Genomic DNA, 19,711 nt, shown 5'->3' on the forward strand with positions numbered 1-19,711 from the left:
CATGAAAGCTCACTACCCCTGTTTCCCTGCTGAACCCCCCACACTCAAGGCCCTGCAATTGCTGTTGGTGACTCCATCTAGGAAGAAACTAATCACTAAACTATACAGGGCTGTGCAGGAGGAGCGGTTACTGGCCCTGATGCCAGTCTCGCAAAGTGGAATGATATACTAGATCCCCAGCTCACGGGTGCGGAATGGGAGCGGATTTGTCAGCTGACGGGCTGCCTAACCCCCAATGGCAACCTGCGAATTATCCACTTTAAATTCTTGCATCAAATATACTATACCCCGTCCAGGCTGCACAGAATGGGGTTGAGGGAATCGGCTCAGTGTAGGCGCTCTGGGCAAGAGGATGCGGATTTTCTGCACCTTGCTTGGAGCTGTGTGCCAGTGTTTGGGTACTGGGGAGAGGTGCTGACTCACATTCACAGAATGACGGGGGCTCTGCTTCCATGTGTGCCTGCGGTGTGTCTGCTGACTTATGTGCCTCAGCTGAAGGGCGTGGTGGGCAGATTTGCGAGGGTTGCTCTTCTGCTGGCTAAACGGCGCACTCTGTTTACATCGGACATGGTATACTGCAGGGAAAACTTAGAATTGTATGCAGAAGAGTTGCCCGCCTCTTCCCAACCGAAGGATATTTGGGGGCCGCTCAGACGTTTCCTTGCTGAGGCAACGCCGACTGATGCTGAGTGATTTCTGTCACGCCACATGTGATGTTAGGGTTGCCGCTGCACTGCTGTCATTACGGCGGGCCCGCTGCGGGGCGCGCGCCGTGTTTCCGATGTGCACTTTGTAATTTGTGAATCTGTCCGGAACTGTAATGTTGTTATAACGTTTTGTTCTTCTGTACGCTGCTCACAGATGACAGCGAAATGTACTTTATTTCAAATAATAAACAGATTTAAAAAAAAAAAATGTCTCCTGTAATGAACAAAGCTGATGCAATTTCTCTTCCCATCTAAGATCATGTGGCAGGGATGGCCCCAAGAATATGCTATGCCCAGGTTCCGCAAGTGCGCTGTAGCTGGTCTGAAGTCTCTCCTATTCTGTAAAGTGATCATTGCTAAATCTTGGTACAGGGAGGAAGTGTGGCCTCGGAATGTAATGGGTTGCTTAACACGTGCTTTCTTTATGATCAGTTCCTTCAGCTTAAAGTCCAAGAGGTAAGCCAGTATATCTGGTGGTGGGGCCATGGAGCAGTCCTGGAGACCCACCCTATGCGCTCGGTCAATTTTAATCTCAGTCCCTGGGGTGGTCTCTAAGATGTCACTGAAGAGATCTTTCAAGTAGAGGTAGATATCTGAACCTTCCGCCTGAGATAGCACGCCCTTAATTTGAATGTTGTTCCTCCTGGAACGATTCTTGAGGTCTTCAACATGTGTCTGGAGATCTATTTGTTGTTCACGCAGGCGAATCACCTCCTGTTGCAACTGCTCCACCTCTTTGTCACAGGTGTGTTCCTGGTCCTCTATGCTCGCCACTCATTCCCCTATTGAGTCTACATCGTGTCTAATCTCTTTAATGTGATTAGATAACTCCCCTCTGAGGCTTTGCAGATCATCATGTAGCGTGGAGAACAGTGCTTCCAGAAAGGATCGTGGGACTGGTTCCTCTGCTGCGTCAGTGTCTTGACTGGGGGGATTGCCAGTCAGCACTTGGCCATCTCCTCCCGATGTGCTGGGGAGCTTGATCAGCATATCTTTCAGTGTTTGGTCTTTCTTCCCCCAGCCGAGGACATATTCAGGAGTGTGGTTGCCTGTTCTTTACACACATTTCTGTTGTGCCCTTGGACCCTCACCTAGCCGTCAGTGCAGTGTGGTCTTGTTAAGCTTGTGTGTGGGATCTGAAGCATGTCACCCCCAGGCAACCCACATTTTGCGGTTCTTTGCTGGCATGTTCCACAGTCAGGGCTTAGGAGTCACAATGTCGGCCTCTTGCTCCCCCGCAAGTTGTTGGCGTGGTAGTGCTGTTCTGCCCCATTTCCCATGGCCGGTGGGGGCCCCCTGGATAGCCACGGTCTTGTCCCACTCGTATGCCGAGTGGCTGTGTTCCGGCTATTCTCTCACAGGTGAGTGGCAGTTCAATTAATGTACATGGCTCCAGACATCGGGCACAGCCCGCCTTGTCCTCAGCGCTTGCTCTGTTGTCTCTCGTGGCTGGTGCATCATTTTTCAAAGACACAGGTTTCCTATTCCACTGATGGTTGCTCCTGCAAGAGCATGCTGACCTTATAAAAGGCCCGGGTTGGGTGGCCTAGCTCTAACACCTATCAGAGAGTCTCCCCAGGCTGTGCCACCTCTTGCACACAGCCAATGTCCTCTTTCATATGTTGTGGTTTTGTGTTTGGGGAAAAGATCCTTTCTGCACCCCCTCTGGGCGTCTTAGCCACCCGCTATTGGGCTCCCCTCCTTGCGATCTCGCCAACCGTGAGAGGGGTCCAGGGTCTCAGCTGAGGCCGCATCTCAAGCGGGCACTTCTCTCATTCTGTCTCAGTGCCACTGTGTCTGGTGGTGGGCCACGTGTGTCACACTGTTCCTGCACGCTTCCCTGCAGTGTGGCACTCACCTCTGCAGCTGAATCCGCTTCATTCTGGACCGGTCCACTAGCCGCCTCTTCGGGAGTCTTGGGGGGCCCAACAGCGGGCCAGTTCAAGCCATCCCAGTTTGACAGGAGGGCAGATGCCTGCTCCAGTGCCCCCAGCCCTCGTAGATCGACTCATCCATGTGGGCTATAGGAGTCTAGGCTCTCCCTCGCGTTAGGACCCTGCTTCCGGTCCGCGTTGTGTAGGGCGGCTCTAGGGTCCCAGAGTCTCTGGTTCTGCCGCCTGGTTGTTTACACGGGGACTCCGATGCACTCTCCCCAAGGACGAGTGCCCGCTCACACTCCACATGCTCCGCTGTGTCCGATGCTGCTCCGGGATAAGGCCTGGATGTCGGGCCGTGCTTCAGTGACCTCTCTCCGCTCACCTCCTCCCCCCATTGGGCTCCAGTTGCGTTCCACCCGGCTCACACGTCTGTTCCCTGGCCAGCTCTTCCGCAGTTGCGGGTGGTTCTGTCTATGCTCATCCCAGTGTCTTGTCGCCATCTCGGGAGTTGGCGTACTGCCTTAGGCTGCTGCTGCCATTTTGCTCCGCTGGGCTCGTCGTCTTCGCTGGCTTACTGCCGTTCCAGGTGGCAGTCGTGCTCAAATTCTGCTCTGCTTTGTCCCTGGCTGTTGCTCTGTCACCCCAATCAATTATGGGGTGTTTTAGGCGCTCTGGATGTCGGCTGGTGTTGCGGAGGGCGGATGGGAGCGGGGAGAGGAGAAAAGCACATCTTACCTGGTCGTCATCCTAGCCATGCCCCCCCTCCTGATCCAGTATAATGTCTTGGAAATTTTCAAAAGATGTGGAATGAGTGGTTAGATCTGTGGTTAGAAGTCAGAAACCAGCTCTCTTTTAGCTATTCCTATTCTTTTTCATTGTTGTCTGCTAGTCATCAGGCTATATTTGAGCAGGATTGTCTATGGGAAAGAGAAATGCCATAGAGCCATTGCATGCAATGGCCAAAGCAAAAAAGTTAGCAAGGCATGCGGCAGAAAAAGATTGATGAGGCATTGTCTGTGAAGTTATTCTGACAGCCAGGAGTCCCTACACTAAGGCAGTATACACCTGCAGTTGGGAAAGGTTTGTGTCATGGTGTGCTTCCCACAACGTTGAGCGCCTTTCTAAACCTTCATCTAAGGTTCTTTTGTTTGCCCAATCTTGGGCCCAGCAGGGCTCTGCTATTGGCACTGTCAAGGATATCTTTCTGCAATCTCTCCATTCCTGCAGTTGCTGGACCAATCTTCTCCTTGGAAATCCCCTGTTGAAGCCAGCTTCTTTAAAGGTCTGCAGCACGTTTCCCCCATGCAACATACCATGCCTCAGGGGGACCTCAACCTTGTTCTCACTTTCCTGGTGCGTGTGCGATTCACACCTTTGCACAACTGTCCTCTTAGGCTGCTGACCATTAAAACTTCCTTTTTAGTGGCCATTACATCAGCCATTAGAGTCAGTTAGTTACAAGCTCTCTCTGTGTGCCCTCCCTACACCTCTTTTTACCCGAACAAACACGTGCCTCCTTATTTCTGAAGGTTGTTACACCCTTCCTTGTAGGCCAGAACATTACCCTGCCTACCTTTTTTCCTCCGCTTCATCCCTCCAAACAGGAGGAGAAACTCCACCATCTAGACCAAAAAAAGGAATTGTCGTTCTACCTTGATCCCTCAAAAGAGTTCTGGGTGGATGCTCAACTCTTTGTGGGTTATGTCAGAGCCCAAAAAGGGAAGGCTGTGCATAAGCGGACCATCTCAGGTTGTCCTGTGCATTAAGATCCACTAAGCACTGCCCAAGAAACAGACCCCTGATCGCTTGCAGGCTCACTCCACCAGGCCACAGCTGCAATCACTGAGTTAGCGCACAGCGTTCCTCTCTTGGACATCTCTTGGAATTTCAATGGATCTCCTGTCCCATTTCCTGATAATCTGAATAACACTTATCGTACATGGTTATGCACGAGTACATCAGGGCATGCATAGAAAACTGACTCGCCAAATAGGCATTCATAGACGTGAATGTCAAGGCTGTGTGTTAGCTCTCACTTTGTTCTCATTGTATATAAACAATGTAATTGATCATTTAAATGACTGTGTTAACGATTCCCCTAAACTAGACAGTTCATAACTTCCAGTTTTTTTATTCATTGATCATACTGTGCTTAAACCTAGAAAGGCAATAAGCTTTCAAAATCTACTTAATACATTCTTCGATTTTTTTAACTTGCGGGGTTTGGAAATAAACACTTCAAAAACCAAATATATGGTCTTCCACCAGCATAAGTCATATAAGGTCTGGATTGAAGTTAGGGGACACATTCTTGGGGAAAGTTGACAACTTTTATTATTTGGGCATAAAAGTATCTGATACACTATCGTGGAGTCCCTACATACAGAAGAGAAAACGTGTAGTGCACCACAGAGCTGCAGCTGTACTAAAAATGCATAGATTAACACTAACTAGATTAGCGTTTCCTGGCCCTAAAGTTTATAAGTCAAAGGCCCAATACACAGCACTATATGGAGCAGAAATATGGGGAATCCAGAACCATAGTGATTTGACTTACTTGGTTAGATCTTTACTTAAATGCCTCCAAAGCACCCCAATTCTGCCTTTATTTTTTGATATTGGCAAGAGAATAGAACATTTAACTTACCTCAAACCTCTAGTGTGGCTGACATTGTGGTCAACATCCAAGATGGAGCCGTGTAGAAAGGAACTACTAGAGATTGTAAGACTAGACTTGCTTCCACTACACCATGGTTATGTTAGGTGAAATTGCGGCTACCCATTTTAGGCCTGGAGCATTACGGTATAATCCTTAATCTATCAAAAGGAACTAAAGTACCCCTTTAAATCAAATATTGGTCCCAAGTAATGAACACTGGTACCAAGGTACAAAGAGTGGATGCCTTACGGACAAATATTTGGACTTCTAGTCTGTCTAAAACTTTGAACCTTGCTCCCAGAGCAAGCAAAATTGGGGGGTTTAAGAAACTGGTACACAATATGGATCCCAATGCTAGGGGACATAATACGGAATGGGGACTTAATGTCTTTTGCAGACCTCCAAGCAGAGTACAGTCTGTCAAACACACAGCAATACAAATATATGCAGCTCCAGCATGCTTGGAGAAAGCAAAAACCTAAGCTTGTAGGCATTCCCCAGTATGCACCATTGGAAGGGCGATTATTGCAGGAAGAGACACCTTCACAGGCAAAACATTGATAAACAATTTGCCAGATAAATTGATAGCCTTCAGAAACAGATGGGAGAAAACGACAGGCCCACTAGATGACATAGACTGTTTAGCTGCACTGATGCACCCAAGGGAGGTAGCGATTAAGCTCAGACTAAGACTGATAGAGTTAAAGGTCCTGCACAGGGTTTATTATGATAGAATGTGACTCCACGCAATGGGCAGGGCGGTGACACCTGATTGCTTACATTGCAAAACAGTCTGTGGCTCCTTCACACATACCCTATGGGAGTGCCCACTAATAAATAGATACTGGTCACGAATAGTACGAGAATTAAATAATATACTAGAAATCCAGATCCCAATAGATCCTAAATATATCCTTTTGGGTATACCCACTGACATTGACGTACCTAGGTACAAGCTTTTATTAAGCAACTTAGGTCTCATAGTGGCAAAACGAGATATTGCTAAATATTGGGAAAGGGAAGCTCTACCCACCATGGCAGAATGGCGAGCCAACATGGACCTCTATATGGGGGCCGAAAAAACGACATAAGGAGCTAGAGGGTGCCCGAAGAAGTTCCAGAAGATCTGGCTGCCATGGCTGAGATATTATGGCCTAGAAATGTTGGAGGACGGGGCACAAATGACACAACCCACTACACAAGGCTCACAATAGTAAGACAACATAGTGCAGACCCTAAGAATATATGAAATGCCTGAACTACGCCCAAGACTAGATGGAAGCGAATGGGAAAGGAGTAGGAAGAGTTACCATAAGAATGCATCTTCCGTTGTATTGGCAGCAAAGAATATTGAATATGATGTCGAACCTGTCATGTACGAGATGTACTTGCTGATGTTTTGGTTGTTTGTAAACTTTATAGAAAATGACAATAAAAATATTTAAAAATACAAATTAGAAAAAACTTTGAACCTTACATGGACAATAAATATCCACAACATCTCACAAACCAAGCCACCTTCAAGGCAGATCTCAACATAGTCAGTGGTATCCAAGCCACACCGAATGGTGAATTTTGCTGCCTCTCTCCCATTCTTTAAAGCCTGGGAGAGTACGGCTCGGGCCTCCTCTGGGACCTGAGCAGCACCTGCACAACCGTCTCCCAAAGGGTGTGGGAGAAACGCCCTAATAAGCATGCACATCCATCAGTGTTTCATTAAAGGGCATTAGAGGTTCGGAGGTGAAGCCCCAGGCTGAAACACTTCGGTGAAGAGATTAGTCTTGACCTGAATGGAGGTCAGCTCCAGTCCAAGGACATTTGCTGCCCTCCTTACCACCATGGCATAAGAAGCCCCCTCCTCCGTAGCCACAGTTGGTGGAGAGTATATGCCAATATTTAGGGATGTGTCCAGTCCACTGACTTTCCCAAGTTCCTCAGACCAGTCCATCTGTTCCACTGGAACGTCTATTCGATGTTCTAAAGGTTCCATATACCCCTCCTAATCCTCACCCATGGCTGAAACGACCTCAAAATGCCCAGACAACGACATAGAACCTCTGGGTTCTGCCGGCGCTAGAGTTGACGTAGAGCAACGCTGATCCGACTCCAAGTCGTTAGGAATAAGGATAGGGATGGCACAATTGGATCCATGAGGCCCCACCGGAGCTGTGGCCGGAGCTGACAGCTTGGAATATGATGGGGCCCCCTCCAGCCCTGCAGGGCCCAATGGCTAACCAGAAGTGCCGGCCCACTCAAATACGTAGAGCATGGCCCACGTAAAATTTCTTTGTTAGAGCGGGTTTCGCTCCGGCTACCGGAAACAGGGGGTGTGAAAAGTCAAACCTGGCTCTGCAGAACCGTGCCTAGAGCGTCAGTTCTCCTTACCTCTCTCGTTGACAGACAGCAGACGAGGCGAAGTTGAAGTGCCCCTTGACCACTTCTTTTTCATGTGCCTCTTCCATGAGTGTCCTAAGACCTTGAGTGGGAGGAAGAGGACTGGGGCTCCGTGAGTGGTCCCGGGACCTCCTCTTCTTCCAATGGGACCAAGATCTCCTTGAAGTCTGGTTGGCTGGTGTCAACTGCGGGGCCGCAAGGAGCTTCAAAGCTCGCTCCTGCAAGGCCTTTGGAGCCATGACCCAACAGTCCGAGCTCTACTTCGTGTCATGGTCGCGAAGAGACAGACGAGGTGGGGGTCAGGCACCGACATGGTGCGGTGAGAGGTGCCACATGGTTAAAACCCTGTCCTTCTAGAAGATATACCTCGACATGTAGAATTATTTTTCCCTGCAGCTCCTCACCCCTCTTTTCACCTTTCCTCCCCTTCCTCACCCATGCTCATTTCTCTTTACTATCCAGCCTGTTCAACCCACTCTTGCTCTCCTCCATGTTGCTGTCCATGGATTTCCCTCCTTGAGCCTTACCCCCTTTACACTAACTAGCTCTCCCACTCCAGCATCCTCTTCTTCCACATTGTAGCTCTCTTGCCTGCCAATCTTTGCGTCCTTCCTCCACTTCTCTTACAATTTCTCAGGTTTACTGTTCAAGTTTATTGTAAAACCTTTGTTGCTGTTATTGATATTAGCCATGGTGCATCTACACCTCCTGCTGCCCATGTGATCTATAAAACTGTTAAATAAATAAATACCATCTCCTGCCACCAACGTGTCTGAAGTTATCACAATTCTAAATGACTTCAAGACATTTCTGGAAAGCCATGTGAGCATTAATGCTCCAAATAATACATGAAAGTGCAAGCTGAACCCGTTAGCTGAACCCCAACTAAATCCTAATAGGTCAAACTGAAACCTTCAGTGCACTGGTACTCCAAAGTCTTAACTAACAACAAACACTCAATTCAAAGACCAGGAAAAAAATGGAATCAAACAGATCTTCAATTGACGTCACATTCCTGAAGTTCCTCCTTGCAAGATGCACAAAATGGAGCACATCAACCAAATTGAAGTACTTTACCAATACCATCAATGTAGCTGCTATTAGAAGCACAACACTCTTCAAAACCCTCGAGCACTGCACCAGACTTAAGCCTATCCCTTCTATCCTACACACCCCAGTCAGTCTGACAGCACATCGAAAACACTAAACCTGCTCCTCTGCCAAATTCTAGCCCATCACTCATCTACCCTTCATGAGCAAGAGCATTCAGAAAATGGTCTATGCGCAACTTTAAGATAAAATCAACACCAACCATCTTCTGCATGACTACCTGTCCCGGCTTAAGATCAGGCTGCATCACAGATGCAGCTGTCCTGCAAATCATAAATATGCCTGGCCACAGATAAAGATGACCCTGTTTTGATATTACTGGACCTCTCAGATTCTTTCAACACTATTGACCACCCCACTCTCATCCACACCATTCAGTTCTGAACGGGAATTACTGGAAACAACCTTCATAGATTCTTCTCCAACCTAGCCAACCGACACAAGTTCCTTGATATGACCATCTCCATGTTCCATAAGATTCCTATCACCAATCACCAGGGGAATGGATGGCTCCAGAGCCGACAAACTCTTTCTGAATACAGCCATGATGGTGGCCAATAGGGACACTGAGGCAAACTGGCTGAACTCGACTGCTCCCACCATGATACGTTGGCGCAGGGCGGTGGATTGGTGCGCTGTACAAGAACGGTCCCTGTACAAGGCCAGAGGATGCCCGAAGAATTTTTTGCAAAATGTGGGGCAAATGGTTTGGGGTGATAGAAGGTTGACGCTTTCATTGAACAACGAGGGCTGGGGTGGGTGTTGCTCTGCCTTTCCCTTGCATATCAGGGTAATGTACGATGTTGTAATAACACCACATTTCTGCTTTGCACTGATATCTGTACAAGCTGCTGGTCTTTTGTTTTCTTTTGTTGGTCTGTCATAAAGTCAATAAAAATTGGTTATCAAAAAAAAGATTCCTATCAATGGTGGAGTTCCTGGAGTTCCATCTGGTCCCCATCATCTTCACCCTCTGGGGTCTACTGAGAGAACACAAAAAAATTCACAAATATGCCAAAAGCACACACCTATATTTGAAAGTCCCCTCTGTTCCAGTTAACTAATTCCTCAAACACTGCCTGTACCTTATCGAGAACTGGATGCCCAGCACCTACTCCAAACCTAAGATACATTTTTTAAGGTTTTTCTGGTGTACCACTTATGTCATAGGGTGTCACAGTAGAATCACACAGTACTAACTGGAAGGCACAATAACTGATGGCAAAAATGGTATCATTACAACTAGACTATGTTAACAGATTTGTCTTACCATAGAAGGAAGGATATTGCCCAACTCACTGCTGTCATCATCACCATGTGCCACAATGTCAGACATCTGGGTCAGATAAAATTGTGAGTCAAACAGGTGAACTAACTTGTCATAATAATCATCCTGTGCAGGGCCCTATACTAACACACTTTCACCAGCAGCTGAGCCTTCATCAAAAAGCATCAGGAGGGATTTTATTTAAAAAAATGTTGCTGCAAGATGCAGCAGCTCAAAGATGGTGCTGGCACCTGTGGAAATGGTACCAGAACCAGTGGGGAGGCATCACTGGAAAGGCTGTCAGTGAAGGCACAGTGGGGCTCCGCATGGTGCCAGGGGAAAGCTGAACAGGACGAACTGGTGACGAGGGAATACCTGCTGATGAAATCCCAATCATGAGAGTTTGTGTTTTCATCGAGCTAGAGGGGCAGGATCAGCTACAGAGGCTTGGTACTCTACGTAGGCCAGTGTGTCACTGGGCCTGGGCCCCTGCCAGGTGCCAGGGACAGAGTCAGCAATAGAGTGGTATCAACTAGTTCTGTCTCCTAAGACTATGCCTGAGATTGGGATTTGTTCTGGCCTGTCCGGAGACCTACACCAAGGATAGTAGCAGGGCCTTGACACCAAAGAATCCCTCATCAGGTGCTTCTCTTTTGATCTTTTCTTTGACATATTGGATGATCCACTGAACAACTGTATGTGGGTAGATCTGGGGAGGAACCTGTATCAGGTTCTGAATCAGGCCCAGCTTTTGTTACTGGCCGCTTCATAAACAACTCAGTTTCCAGCTGTGCAATGGCTGCAATATGCATAAGCCTATTTTTTTGTGCACGACTTACAACTGTGCTTTGGACCTACACAGCAAAGGCATCCCAAACTGGGATCCGAAGTGTACATTGGCTGGTGGCTATATTGGCACTGCTTAAAATCTAATTTCCTGCCAATACAGCAGATAAACACATTTTGTGAGAAAAGCTTTCCTAAGAGAGCACTCCAGCTCCACAACGAAGGATGTAGAAAAAAGGAGCTAACATCTGTGTGGTGGGTTGGCACTTATATGCCTCTCATGATGTCATGTCCCTAGTGTTTTCTGGCTTTAAGACTGGGTGAGTGCCAGCTACCGGAGCAGAAAAGCTGTTTCAACTTTTTCAGATCAAGTTTGGCCTCTGTGATATGCAAGAGTTAAGAGGAGTCTGCAAGTAGAAGCATCCATGAGAAACTTTTTGCACAGTTTCACAGACACCACTGACATTCCATTTTTCACATAATTCACGGTTCTAGTAATTTTAATCAACAATAACACACTGTATCCTGTGCATGTGGAAGGACCAATATTAAAGCCAGTATGATAGCAAAGAGCTCTAGCAGATTTATACACAGATGTTTCTTTGTGTGGCATATAGTCCACAATCTTTAAAGTGGACCAGCCAAATAGTTACATATCTTTCTAGCACAATTTGAATCCACAAATCCAGTAAAGTGTTTTTGTATACTCTTGACAGTTCTGAGACACACTGATTGGCACTGTTAAATGAGAAAGACTCTCGCTTAGAAACTCATCCCTGGATAAGAAATGGTTCCCATTGATTATACGCATTGAACTCACTCTTGAGGTTGATATTTTTCACCACCCAAATGCAGCGCGTTCTTCACAACGGTATCAGATTTGACTTTGCGTGGGTCACAGAGAAACATACCATATGAAGAGGATTCCTGTTTTTGTTGGCACAAAGTAACCCTTTCCTTAGGTGCCTCTATTACAAATCTTCAAGGTAAAGATACGAATTCCCTTTTGGAAGTTCAACATGGGTGTCCCCGTGTCTAAAAGGAGCTTTCTTAGGACGTACTGCTGCTGTGGATGGTTGACTGAAGAGTAAAACTAACCACAGGAAATAACGTTGTGTGGAAAAAATGCTGGTCTGAAAATGAGCATATTGAAGATCAAAAGATACCTTCAAAGCACACTCTTGCACAGTTTCAGTACTCTGTGCCAATGTCACCATTTCTTTCTCAGTCATGAACTTGTTCAGCGGGCTAAGATAATGAATAGGTCTCAACTGCTCCTTTTCTGTGTATGAGGTTAGAAAATACAAAAAACTAAACCCAATCCACCACGCAGCACTCACTTTCTAGCACGATTTATTCAACACCAACAATGTTTTCTGTAAACCTTCTACTCAATCACTCAGGTTGAGGAAAAGTAGAGAGAAATCTCTTGATAGAAGTAATATTTAAACTTTTGTAATTATTTTAAATTATTCAGATTTTACAGCAATATAAAAGAGGGGAGGAGGAAAAGCTTACACGGTGTGCACAAGATGAGCCCTTTCCCACATGACAGGGTAAATGAAATTACCAGTGACCTCACATTAGAGCGCATAGTTAAAATCAAGCCAGCAGACTGATATCTTTGGACAGGTTTAAAGGGATGGCAGGGGGAGGGCACACATCCAGCAGGGGGAGGGCACTCATCCAGCAGGGGAAGGGCACACATCCAGCATATGAAGATTGCAGATCCTGCACAGCATGATTAGTTTACTGCATGAGACCTCTGGGGCGGAATTAATGGATCAGGTTCAACATGTACTGATTGGCTGGAAGGTTCCCCAGGGGGCCTATCCTTCCTCTCACTGCAGTACTAAATTGCTAAATAACTAGTTAATGGGGCCCAAATGTCCTTAGAATTTAGGCCCTCCTGCAGCATCTCCCAATAATGTTCAAATTGTTCCTGACAGTATATTGAATATCAAAAACAGCACCTCAGCCGTGGGGCTGGGTGTCTGCCCCAATATAAGGCCGCTCTGAGCTTAGCCAAGACAGCCGTCAGTCGTCGAATCGTGAGTTGAATGCCTTTTACATATCCGAGGAGTGCCACTAGTGGAGATCTCAGAGGGTAATGTCCAGTGATCATTGCAATAGAGTTATAGATAACTGACCAAAAGGAGGTCGCTGCGGTCATTCCCAGGCAAGATGAACAAAGGTAGCCACAGGAGCGGAACACCTCAGGCATCTCGTATTATCCACAAGACCCATTCTAAATAATTGTATAGGTGTGCAATAACAATATAAGTTTTTAGTGTAATCTGTAGACTCACACAAAAGGGCATATCTGTATTCCCGGTAAATTAACATATGAGTATACACAATCCTTTAATTCAGCTAACAAGACGATACATTATCCAATATTGAATAAAGACTACTCACCAAGTGGGAGTTTGAGTTTCTTACGGAGGGAAATCCTTCTGGAGCGGGAACGGGACCTTCTTTCGGTGGTTGTCCCAGAGTGGGCAGTAGTGCACTCTGAGGTGTCTTGCTCCGACTGGCTACTTGTATCACTAGCTGCACTTTGAGACTTAAACATCTTGCGCCAGAAATCTTTGCGCCCCAGGCCTGCCCCTTGCATCTGTTCCTCACTGAAAAAAGATAGCCAGTGGTTATATTCACCAACGACTCTCTGCCTTTAAATTGGAAATTACACTATTTAAATAATGGCTTTGGTTGGTAGCAGTATCTAGAGTAAAACTGATACATCTAATGGACAGGATTTCCCTGTAACAAACAAACAAGCTTTTAGATAACATCTGAACATTTACTTACAGTAATCAGGCAAGCCTGGATTTTGTGAGGGCTGCATTAATGAGTACCATCATAATAGGTGAGTGGCCCCAAAAAGATAATGACATTCTGTGCCAAAATTGTACCCATAGAGGCAAATAATAGCAGCCATAAAGATATCAAAAACATTTTAGAAATTGTAAAAACAGACCTGTCATCAAAATCTGACTGCAGCACTAAACTTACAAAATTATTTTCTGATGGAATACACAAAACAAGAGAGGCCCTTGCCTTGCAGTTTCCCATGCTCAATCTCTCTCTGAGAACAATGGTCTCATCCTCAACGGGCAACTCAACAGTAGGATCTCCTTCACATCCCTGAATGGATTCATCTGAATCACAAGTAGCTTCCACTAAATCATTTACCTATGTTGAAAATATGATCTCCTCACAACAAAGAGGTGTGGGAAAAAGGTTTATTCAAGGATTACAGAGGATCAGCATCAACGGTCCGCTTTCTCCCTCAACTCCCAGTTTCTAGTCCGGTTCTATCACTAACATTCTATGACATCTTCAAATTCTGCATGTAACATTCCTATCTAGATTACAACACATCCCCTTTACATAAAAGAAAATGATACATAAAGAAAACTTAATAAAAATAAAAACAGAATTAACAACAATACAATCTTGCAGCAATAAAATATATATTAACATTTTAATATAACAAGAGTACACTTATACTCTACTTCCCCCAAAGAAACTCTGAACTAATATATCAATTAATGCAATATATAATCCTTAAATTTCCTTGGTAGAAATCTGCGTCTCAGAGCACATCTTCTAGGATATAAATCCTCTTGCAAAACACACCCACCTTTAAGATTTCCACTGTGAGATTGCACACCAACCTCACAATTACCATTTCCTAGAAGAACATTGGAAAATTTTCCACGATACTTCACCAACCTTGACATACTCCACACAGAACCAGAATCAACTCTCACCAAATTTTTCCTGATAGCCACGATCGTGAAAGGACCAATGGAAGAGGACTTCCCCTTTAAAGTATGTTTTGGATTCCTTACCAAGACCTTGTCCCCTATATTCCACTTTTTGTCTTTTACTCTCATCCTAGAGTCATAGTCTGCCTTATACTTATACTGATACTCTGAAATTCTCTCTCGGCATTCTTCTCCGCTCCTTGTAGGACCAGCAGACACAGGCAACCAAGAAGGATTGAGTTTCAACGTTGCTTTCCTACCTCTCAAAGCTTCAAATGGCGAGACCTGAGTGATTACATTAGGTGTGGTACGATGTGCCCATCACGAATCTCTCAAAACCCCACTGAATGAAACCCCAGAACCGAGCGCTCGTTGGGCACAATCTTTCACAACTCTATTCATTCTCTCCGATAACCCATTAGCTTGTGGGGCATACAACGCTGTCTTCTGATGTACAATACCGTAGTCTTTGAGAAACTACGCCATTTCATGGGACACAAATTTCACACCATTATCCGTTACTAGAAACTTTGGTATCCCTTCAGATAGAAAAACATCCTTGAGAAACTCAATAACCGTTCTAGTATTTGCAGAGGACACACACCTTGTGACCACCCATTTGGAAGTGTAATCCACCACCAAGATAACCAAACGTTCATAGGATGGTAACAAATCAAAGGGGCCCGCAATATCCAAACCCAGTTTTGACCAGACCACATACAATGGAACCTTACTAACAATATGGGACTTGTCACTGGTGGCACAAGACACACAGTCCTTCACCACTTCCTCAATCATGTGATCCATACCTAGCCACCAATACCTTTCTCGCACTCTAGCCTTCGTATGACTTCGCCCTAGATGACCTTCATGACCCGTGTTAACAATTTTACCTCTGAACTCTACTGGGGGAATTACCCTCTCACCCCTCATGAGATTACCTCCAATAAAAGATAAGTCATCTCTTACCGACCAATAAGCCTTCATTTCATGATCCAAAGTTTTGTATTCAGGCCAACCATGAGTAACCCAGGCTTTCAGCGACTCCAGGACTTTATCCCTGTTGACTCCCTCGACCCATGATTCTAAAGACAAAGAAGGTTCAGCCACCCAACATACAATATCATCATCATATTCTCCACTCACCATGCTGACAGGCAACCTAGAAAGACAATCTGCAGTCTTATTGCTGGATCCAGGTATATACTGCACTACAAAATTGGATTCCTGTAACCCTTTACTCCATTGTTTAATTCTGGGAGTAATATGTTCACTGTGTCTGCAAGAGAAAATTTGCACAAGTGGACGATGATCAGTCCTGACTAAGAACGGTATTCCCCACAAATAAAACTTAAAGTGTTGCACAGCCCAGAAAACACTCAAAGCTTCCCTTTCTATACATGAATAGTTGATCTCAGCATCTCTAAGAGCTCTAGAAGCAAAGGCTACCGTTTTCTGCTCACCATCCACTACTTGGGAGAGCACAGCCCCCAATCCCTTAAGACTGGCATCAGTAGTCAGAATTGTTTTGTTATTAACATCAAAATGCCCAAGAGTAGGCATCCTTCCAATCTCTTCTTTAATCATCTCAAAAGCTTTCTGACACTCTTCAGACCACACAAAAATTGATCCCTTCTTCAACAGAGCCCTGATAGGTTCCGTTACACATGCAAATCCTTTGACAAATTTAGAATAAAATTCAGCAAGACCCAAGAACGATCTCACTTGCTCCTTGTCTCTTGGCATAGGGGCTTTGACCACACTTTGTGCAAGCTCAAGTTTAGGCTGAATTCCCTCACCTGAAATCACATGACCCAAATATGTAACAGTCTCGACACCAATGCAACATTTTTATTTTTTTCCAGTTAAACCCTTCTCCTTTAGTCTCTCCAAAACGTCATCCAAGGTTTTATCATGTCCTTCCTTACTTTTACCATAAATCAATATGTCATCTTGGAAAAACAATATATTCTTTATGTCACCTAATACCTTCTTCATTACCCTTTGAAAACACACCGCAGCAGAGGCTAATCCAAACGGCATCCTCAGGAACCGATAGGCTCCAAGTGGTGTCACAAACGAGGTAAGATGCCTCGAGTCCTTATGCAAGGGAATCTGGTGAGAAGCAGATGACAAATCTAGTACACTGAAAATACGCGCTCCCTTGATCATACTCAACGACTCTGAGATGTTTGGCAAAGGTTGTCGGTCCATCCAGATCCACTCATTCAGACTCCTCAAATCAACACACATCCTGACCCCAGCACCACCATCCTTTGGAGCCAAAACAATGGGCGCCAACCACTCTGAGGCTTCTATTTCTTCAATGATACCCAATTTCAACAGTCTGTCAAGTTCAGACTTGAGAGGCTCCACCATCATGTTAGGCACCTTCCTCACCTTATGAACACAAGGCGTAGCCTCATCTTTAAGAATGATTTGATGTTCGAACCCCTTAAGACATCCCAATTCATCAGTAAAAACTTCAGGAAATCTCACAAAATGTTCACTATTCTGTTCCTTCCTCAACACACACTCACTTCTATCCTCGATCAACATTACTTGGTCCTTGGGATCTTTGGCATTAGGATTAAGCATTATCCCTAGATCTCTCTGATGTCTCCATCCCAGCAAATTGTCACCTCGTTCAGCTACGTATACTTTCCCTACTGTATTTCTGTTCTTGAATTGGATGCAAGCTTCAATGTATCCTAAAACGTTGATTCTAGTACCCCCATAGCTAACAGGATTGATGTCAGGAGAGAAAAGTGTAACATTATCCAACCCCACAACTCCATCCCATTGTTTGTTCCCAATCATCGTGAACGGAGAACCTGAATCAGCCAGTGCCAGAAAATCATAACTATCTACAGAGGTCTTTCACTCTGGCATAGATAATTTTCCAGCATCCACTCCTCCATTATCATCATCAACGCTTAAGATTATAGTACGTACAACTTCCGTTTTTTTCTCTGCAATCCGGTTTGATTTGCACACATGAGCGTAATGACCTTTAACCCCACACTTCATGCATATTGAATCTCTTGCGTAGCAATGAGGATAATTTGAAAAATTAGTTGTGCTTCCACACCTGTAACACTTTATTTTGGGCTGCTCTTTGGTGACTTCCTCTAGCATCGTCATAGACATCTCATATACATCACTAGATTCACCCTAACCCGATCCTACAGGAATAAGGTCCATACTATCATAAATATTACGTCCCTCTACTCCTAAATTATGCAACAGGATGGCTTGTTTCCTTATTGATGAAAATTTCTCTCCACCAATTGCTACAATGTAAGAATGAAACAAGTTTCTCCATCTTTTCCAGGGTAATATAGGATCACCTTTCTCTGAGAGAAATGCTGGAGGTTGGGACATACTGGTTGCAGAAGCCATTGTTAATCAAAATCCAAAATGTACAATTAGTTTGTATATAATGCTATATCAATGTACATAGACAATGTTAAAAAAAAAAAAAAAGTAGTCACCGTAGTCTAATAATGTTGTTTAGATGTAAAATAATTAAAGTAACATAACAAACTAACATAAATAATGTAGTCACCGTAGTCTTGGAAAAGTTAGTTAATGTCTAGAAACAGAAATATACATCAATAATTAGATACCAGTAAAAGTTGGTTGTTGGTGAAATCGTGTTGAAAAACCTTTAAATGGTTGCTGAGATCGTGTTGTTCCCGATGGTAAAACAGTCATGAAACTCGTTAATCAAGTAAAACGTTCGCAACTTTGCAGTCCGCTGAAAATCAGAAACTTCAGATAAAAACAATGGCAGTCACGTAAAGGCACGCTGCGTGCCCCCAGGCGTGATGACAGCAAGCAAGGTCACGTAAGCAAGGGTATGTTGCGTCTCTGCAGGCGTGATGGCATCGCAAGCAATTCGCTCATGAAGGACGCGCTGGAACTCCGCGAGTCAATAATGCCGCATTCAAATGATGCAAGTGTGGTTACTGGCCATTTAACTGTAAGTGCGTTCAATACGATAGCGTGTCATAGCGTATTTTGTTTTTTTTTAAACCATCCAGCAATCAAAATCAAATGAGTAACACTGAGTCACACCGAGCACTCAGCACTAACACAAAAGGATCGTACTCACAGTCTTAATAGTAATATCACTGATGGCCACCATATGTCGTTCTATTCAGCAATATCATCCGATGTTGCTATATCCGGCCAGCGAGGCAATAATTAGAGTCCAGATTAGCGAGGTAGCGAGTCTAGAATTTAGAGTCCCGAGTTTATTTCTTGATGAGAAAACTCGTGGGTTAGTCCAGTCTTCAGGGGAGTTGATGCTGAGATTCGCTTGTCCCCAATCAAGCTAGTTAGTCCATCGTCGCCAGTGTTGAAAATATGATCTCCTCACAACAAAGAGGTGTGGGAAAAAGGTTTATTCAAGGAGTACAGAGGATCAGCATTAACGGTCCGCTTTCTCCCTCAACTCCCAGTTTCTAGTCCGGTTCTATCACTAACATTCTATGACATCTTCAAATTCTGCAAGTAACATTCCTATCTAGATTACAACACCTACCTTCTTGGATCTATACCTCCAAGCCCAGGAAAGTCTCCTTTCCTTCAGACTGGCAGACCATCATGAATTTTTTATTTTCTCATTGAGTTGTAACCACACCCTAAACAAGGATTGGCAAAGTCAATTGGTCTGACGTTGGCCGCCAGCCTTTTGGCAATTCTTGGTTTGTTTTGACTTGATTTTGTGAAAAATAATACCTTTATTTTTGGTTCTCATTGGTCTATTTAGCTTTCATTTTGTATTTCAATGTCATTCATTTTGTTTGAATGCATTGTGTTTTTCTGTTGTGTGTAGAGGGCATGGGTTTCCGATAGTATTTTTGCATGCTGCTAAGTTCTTCAGAAATGACTCCTATGTGCCCACAAACACAGGTGTCAAATCTCACCTATCTATGTGTTCCATACTGCACGAGACCACTTCTTTGGAATTGCATGTTTAGTTCATATTTGCATGAGTATAGGCGAGTCTCGGAAACAGAGGAAATGTTTCCTTTACAGAACAACATGTTATTGAAAACCAATCTAGTTCTATGTTCTCAGAAAAGAAAAAGGAAAAAAGACAGCATGTTCAAGACAATGGTTGTACCTGG

At 44.7% G+C, this 19,711-nt stretch overlaps 1 protein-coding gene across 1 annotated transcript in view; it reads right to left on the reverse strand.

The window, feature by feature from the left end:
- Positions 1-19,711, reverse strand: part of UNC80 (unc-80 subunit of NALCN channel complex) — a 3,271,126-nt gene that overhangs the window by 2,170,473 nt on the left and 1,080,942 nt on the right. The window contains exon 18 of the mRNA XM_085648598.1: positions 13,219-13,427. Coding sequence (XP_085504724.1) covers positions 13,219-13,427 — 209 coding nt within the window. The remainder of the gene's footprint in view (positions 1-13,218; positions 13,428-19,711) is intronic.

This window comes from Triturus cristatus, chromosome 3_2, assembly GCF_964204655.1.
Source record: "Triturus cristatus chromosome 3_2, aTriCri1.1, whole genome shotgun sequence".
NCBI lineage: Eukaryota > Metazoa > Chordata > Amphibia > Caudata > Salamandridae > Triturus > Triturus cristatus.